This window comes from Quercus suber, unplaced genomic scaffold (assembly GCF_002906115.3).
Source record: "Quercus suber isolate HL8 unplaced genomic scaffold, Cork oak 2.0 scaffold_26, whole genome shotgun sequence".
Lineage (NCBI taxonomy): Eukaryota > Viridiplantae > Streptophyta > Magnoliopsida > Fagales > Fagaceae > Quercus > Quercus suber.
Window position 1 is genome coordinate 2,303,140 of NW_027069491.1, and position 7,001 is coordinate 2,310,140.

General features: G+C 37.9%; 1 protein-coding gene across 1 annotated transcript; it reads right to left on the reverse strand.

The window, feature by feature from the left end:
- Positions 1 to 4,795: 4,795 nt before the first annotated feature.
- Positions 4,796 to 6,421, reverse strand: LOC111984363 (tyrosine decarboxylase). Its single transcript, XM_024015992.2, is given in 8 exon segments — positions 4,796 to 5,024; positions 5,027 to 5,107; positions 5,110 to 5,307; positions 5,310 to 5,426; positions 5,429 to 5,730; positions 5,732 to 5,939; positions 5,942 to 6,379; positions 6,382 to 6,421. Coding segments are annotated over 8 exon segments (1,500 nt in total). The 3' UTR covers positions 4,796 to 4,908.
- Between the last annotated feature and the right edge of the window lie 580 nt (positions 6,422 to 7,001).

Here is a 7,001-nt window from a genome sequence, read left to right on the forward strand (position 1 = left end):
ATTTTTTTTTTCTTCTGTGGGTTTGATGGCTGTGGTGGTGGAATGATGTTTGATTTTTTTTTCTTCTTTGGGTTTAATGGCTGTGGTGGTTAGGGGTGTACATGAGTCGGATTAGGTCGGGTTGAAAGGATTTTTTGACCCAACCCACCATGGTGAGTAAAAAAAAAATCAACCAAATCCAACCCATCACATAAGTTCAACCCAACCCAACCCACATGGGTCGGGTTGAACCCATAGGTTTTGACAAATTTTTATTTTTATTATTATTAAATTTATTAAATATATTATTATTAGTATATTTTATATATATATATATATTATATATATATATAATATTATATAAGCACTTATAGTATATAATATTATTATTAGTATATATTAAATATATTATTATTAATATATATTAAATTTACAGCTAATTTTTTTTAAAAATTATTAAATATATAATATATTTTAAATATATATTAAATATGGGTGGATTGGATCGGGTTTGTAATTTTATGACCCACACCCAACCTGACCCTCTATAAAAAAAATTTTGTCACTCAACCCAACACACCAAGCCTTAAAAACCAACCCAATCCGGCGGGTTGGATTGGGTCGGATCGGGTTTGGTGGGTTGGAGGATTTTCTGCATACCCTTAGTGGTGGTGGAATGATGTTTGATTTTTTTTTCTTCTGTGGGTTTGATGGTTGTGGTGGTGGAAATGGTGGTTGTTGTGGCTATGGTTTGGTGGTACGGGTGTTTGATTTTTTTTTTCCCGTGAGTTTGGTGGCTGTGGTGGTGGATTGGTGACTATGACGGTAGTTTGGTTTTTTATTTTGTTTGTGAGTTTGGTTGTGTCTGTGTTGGTGGTGGTGGTGGTTGTGACTGTGGCTAACGGTAGAGGTGGTTGTAGTTGGTGCTAGGATGTTTTTTTTGGGTTGTGGGATATATTATTTTATTGTATGGGCATATTATTTTATTGTGATGTTTATATTATTTTATTGCATTAATAGCTAAAATAAATTCACTGCTGTAATATGTGTGTAGGTATAATAAATAAAGTAACTTTTGGTTGAGCTAACTTTTTAGCTCCACTGCCACGAATGCCTAAGGAGTGAGCGTCTGTAAAGGGATTTTTTTTTTCTATTTTGTTTATTTTTATACTCTTTATAGGTATTATTTCAACCACTTTTAATAGTACTATTTATACGTTTACTATAATATTTTTAATTTTTAAGTATATTTAAACAGAACCTTAATTTTATATAAAGTATTTTTTAAAAAAAAATTCAATTTTAATTAAATATAGTAATATACTGTTTCCAAATAAACGTATAATAATTTAAAAAAATTTGTGACCACCCTCAAATTTTTTTTACAAACCAATAAAACTAAACTATTTTTTTTATACCCAATAAAACTAAACTTTGGTTCATAACTTGGTTCACTTAACAATTATTATGCTCTTTCAAGCAAAAAAAAAAAAAAAGCACAAAAAATATATATAATAATACCAAGCCCAATAAAAATATCAAGAGCAGTCCTCACTCACTACTCAGACAGATTTTTAAATTAATAAAAATAAAAATAATTTTAATTTCTATAAACTAAATACCCAATCAAATTTTAAACAAAAAAGAAATTCCTATCCTAAAAGGGAAATAAGAACCTCAGCAGTCAGGACCCTGTCCCAGAGCATATCGGGGAGATTGCCTTGGCCCAGAACAGCCGTCGCTAATTTGGTAACCCAGCCTTCATCGCCTCGCCTGGCCAGTGGCCTCAAACACAAGCCCTCAAGGTATCTCAGTTCTCTCTCTCTCTCTCTCTCTCTCTATGGAATTGAAAAATCTAATTCATCATCTGATGTTCTGAGCTAAATAGTAAATACTGAATAGCACATGCACAACAGTAACTAATATTGAATATCTTTGCCTTTATTTGACTTTATCGGTTTGTCCTTTTCTGCAATGTTATGCTTTATATTTCTTTAACTTCACCCACCCACTGTCCACTAACTAGTTTCACCTGTGACTTAGACTCAGGCTCTCAGGACGAAATGGGTAACTAACCATAAAATCTTAACAATATAATTAGTTGTCAACGTTTTCAAACTATTTTTTTTTTAGCACCTCGAGTCTCAGAAAATCGAGTTGTGCGCTCATACCTCGAGTCTTTGATGCTCGATTTTTATAGTTTGACCTGGCCTAGTTCCACGTGGCATCCCACGTGGAACTCGAGTTTTTGAGGCTCGATTTCCAAATAAAAAAATTTGAAAATATTTCAAGTATCCGTCTCTCATCTACAAACCAAAATACCCAAAAAAAAAAAAAAATCAGATCACAGAGAGAGAGAAAGAATCTAGAAAAAAATGCTGAAATTACAGTGTTCATCAGAAAAAAAAAAAAAAAAGAAAAAAAAAAGAGAGAAACCCAAAAACAAGCTCCAGGCCGGCAAACCCAGAAACGGCGCGACCGGCGCCGCAGTGCGGCCAGGGTCGCGCGCGACCCAGGGCTCGCGCTGCCCGAGTCCTGGGTCGCGCAGGCCGCGCGACCGCTGCGACCCGGGCCGCGCGAGCCCTGGGTCGCGCCGACCCTGGCCGCGCGAGCCCTGGGTCGCGCCGACCCTGGCCGCGCGAGCCCTGGGTCGCGCCGACCCTGGCCGCGCGAGCCTGGGTCGCGCCGACCCTGGCCGCACTGCGGCCCCGGTCGCACCGTTTCTGGGTTTTTCTTTTTTTTTTTTCTTCTGGCTTTCGGCTTCTTTCTTCTTCTTCAGGGTTTTTTTTTTTTTTCTTCATGCTCTGATTTGTTTATGGGTGGCTATGGTTCACATATATGCTTAGACCTCGAGCCTCAAAAACTCGAGTTCCACGTGGGATGCCACGTGAAACTAGGCCAGGTCAAACTATAAAAATCGAGCATCAAAGACTCGAGGTATGAGCGCAAAACTCGATTTTCTGAGACTCGAGGTGCTAAAAAAAAATAGTTTGAAAACGTTGACAACTAATTATATTGTTAGGATTTTATGGTTAGTTACCCATTTCGTCCCAGGCTCTCATCTTTGTCTTTTGTGTAGCTGTGTAAGTGTATGTAATTATGTTTTTTATTTTTTATTTTTTGAATAGGAGTAAATGTAATTGTGTTGATTGGCCGTTGCTTCTTAAGTGTTAAACTATGTTAGGCAACTCCTTCAAAAAATAAATAAATAAATAAACTATGTTAGGCAACTCTTTTAAAAAATGAAAATTGGTTGTGAAACTTTATTTATTTGTGTTTTTTTTGTTATTGTTTTTGTAGGGTCCGTTTTTGTAACCCAAAAGATATGAGTTCTCAGGCCCAACGAATCCAGAACAATGAATTTATAGAGAGTGGATCGAAGGTTTAGGTCCTGGCCGGCGTTCAGGAAGCATCAATTACTTTTCTTTTATTGAAAAATATTAAGAACAATTTACAACTGGGGGATGCTCCTCGGCCCATGGCCGAGGAGGTTTTTCTTCCCCTCTCAAAAAACCTCCTCGCTTTACACTTTACTTCCTTCCTTACATATCTCTCACTCTCCTCCTTCCTTCTTACACTTTGCTTCCCTTCCTTATATATCTCTCACTCTCCTCCTTCCTTATTCCTTCTGTCGATCATCTATTAGTCTCCTCTCTGACCGTCTGTCCATCAAAGGTCATATCCGTGCTCAAGTGGTTCACCCTGATCGATGTTGCCCTGTCAAGGGTTACATCCTCATTAATGCGGTCAGGAGGGTCAGGTGAGCGTATTCAATGCAGAGGTGACAGCCCACCCAGGGTTCGCTCCTTCGTCGTGCTTCTGCCGCCGACGTGTGGCACCGGCCTTTCCTCCTAGGATATTCGAGGAGTTCTGTGGTGGGCGGCCTTCGTGTTTTTCCGAGGTCTCGGACGACCGAGGATAGGGTCATCCTCGGACCCATCATGCGTCCTTGGCGTGGGCCGTTTAGGCCTGGTTTGAAGTGGGTCAAGGCTGCCCGATTTTCTGGCCCCACAGTTTTCAATATATGAAATTTTCTTTTTATTAAATTGTGTAATTTATATTTTTCAAGAACTATATTGAAAAAAATATCTAGAGCCGCCACTGGCATAACATCAGATTGTCACATCCCATGCATGCTAATTTAAGTGGTCCATAATTATAAAAATGCTAATCGCAAACCCAAGTGATGCATATGAATAAATAATATTTTGTATTGTAATATAATATATAATTTTTCTCTAAAATTTGTTGAAGATAAATTGTTTTCCTTAAAAATTAAACAGTTTCTATTCATTCTAATTTGGTCCAATTAGGTCTACTTCGGTTCAATTTGGTCCACTCAGTAAATTCCAATCCCCTTCGGTCCATATTAGACTAATTATGCCTTAAATTGATTCTTTTTGTAGACTGTTTTTTCAAGTTTAGCTCAAGAATTCATTTTTTTCTTAAACTTTGAGTTGAAAAGTATGAAATATGAGCCCCGAAAATGCAATAAAAATGATAAATATTGCATTATAGACAGACAATTTGGTCCACTCGGTCGGTGTTTTACTTCTTCTTTTATCATTATTATTATTTTGGGAGGAAAGAGAGAAGGAGGCAGAGAAGTGTTTACTTCTTCTTTTATCATTATTATTTTTGGGAAAAGGAGCAGACAACACACCTATAGACATCGAGAAATCGTCTTTGCCAAAGCTTTTCATTCTATCTAGGCCAGTTATAATTAAAATTTTCATCAAACGACAGCCACATAATAACGAATTATTTTTGTCAATAAAAATATATTTGTAGAATAAAATTAAAAGCATCTTACATATATAGAAGATAAGGGACTGTGCATGGCATCAAATTGCCACATCATGCACACTTATTTTACTTTTATTGGCAACTAAAAGCAAACTCAATGTGACTAGTGTCAATACCTTTACACTAGTTTTTGCTGAGTAAAGCATCTGCATGCTCTTGAATAACCTTCCAAGCCCTAATCACATGTCTTTCCTCTGTCAGAGTTGCACCTATAGCACACCGTATTATGTATGCTCCATCAACACAGTGGAAGACATGTACATATTCCCTGACTCATTGATCGACTCTAGCAGCTTCTTGTTTAGCTCATTCACACGCTCCACATGATAAGCCAACTGATATCATTTGGCCAAGGCAAAACCCTAAAGCAAACCAAAGCAAAGTTTCTAGGGGCCATAACTTCAAACCTATTATCGTTTCTTACAAGTTCTTCAAAAAGCTTTGCCATTTTGACATGGCTTCTCAGGAAGTTTCTGAGGTTAGCCACGCCATAGCTTCTTAGCACAAGCCATAGTTTCAGGCTCGGAATCTTCGGCTCAAGGTTATTTGCCAGTCTTTGTAGTCCACCACTAGTTTTGAATCTGTGGCCTTGTTTCTCAAAAACTCTGGATTAGTTGAGAGAGATTTTATCAAGGCACTTGGTCCTTCACCCAAAGGCAGCAACAATCTAGAGTTGTAAGGAACCATTTATGTGCATTCAAAGTAAACGAGTTTGCACCCTCAATCCCATCAATGAAATGACGAAACTCTGGGCAAATGCAAGCACTTCCAGCATATGCAGCATCAACATGAACCCATATGTTAAAATCTTTTGCTACTTCACACAATGGCCCTATTGGATCAATAGCATTTGTTGAAGTTGTCCCAACTGTGGCGCATAGAAAGAATGGAACTAGCCCAGCTTCAACATCTGCATGAACTGCATCTTTAGAGAGTTTGGGCATACCCAAATGAATTTGACTTCGTAGTTTTGATGGCTCGGAAGTTCTTTGTGTGGATTCCAGCAATTTGAGCTGCCTTTTGTAGTGCACTATGTGTTTGGTCAGACCCATAGACCACCAACTTTTCCATCTTCTCACTCCCACATCGGTTTAGCATCTGATCCCTCGCTGCAGCTAGTGTACACAAAATGGCCTCACAAGTAGTCCCTTGAATACACCTCCACCATTACCTTTGAAAAGGAAAGACTTTGGTAGCATAAGCATTTCTCCAAGCCAATCCATGACAATACATTCTAGCTCAGTTGCAGCTGGTGATGACATCCAATTGAATCCGACTACATTAAAGCCGGTGCTTAGAATTTCACCAAGAAAACCTGCAGTGCTACCACTTGAAGGGAAGTAGGCAAAGTAATTAGGACTCTGCCAATGTGTGATCCCAGGTATAATATATTTTTGCACATCTTGGAGGATGGTTTCAATTGATTCAGGATAATAGGGGGCAGATTCTGGCAAGAGTTTTTTAAGGTAACCTGGCTCAACTTGGCTTAGGACTTTGTAACTCTCTATATTTTGGTAATAATCAGCAATGAAGTCTATCAACATGTGGCCTTGCCTCCTGAATTCCTCTGGGTCTAGAGGGTCACCATCATGTGAGAATCATTTTCAAGTTCATGATCGAGCTTGAGGCTACCCATATTGATTGTTTTGAGTAGGTTTTTTGCAAAACTAAAGTTGCTCTATGAAAAATAAAGGAGAAAAATCTATGCAGAATCTAAGTTTGCGCTGGTTGAGTGAGATATAATCAATGGCAAGAAGGGCTTATATAGAAAAGAGAAAAGCAATTAATTCATTTGAAAAAAAGAAATGCTGAAGTTGCTATCATACATATTTATTGGAACCTAGCTAACAACATACATACACTTGAGAACTCAGCCTCGTAATTAAATTTTTTATTGCTTTCATTATTATTCGTAACAGAAGTATCTGTATTGTTAGATTTATTGTTCGTCGTCATTGATTAGTACAGTGCTTGACGGCGAGATCAGATGTGAAGTTCTTGAGTCGGTGGAGTGCTAGACAGCTAAGAGCTAGCAAAAAAGTGAGAAGAGAATAGGGATTAGGGCTGTAAAAGATGTTGGTGAAGTTGCTCGGTTACAAGTTTTTGCTATTTATGTGGGAATAGTGTGTATTTGTTGACATGATTTTAGAATAGCTGGTGTGGCATATAATTAGGCGTTGAGAAGGTATAAGTGATGTAATGTTACGTAATACAAA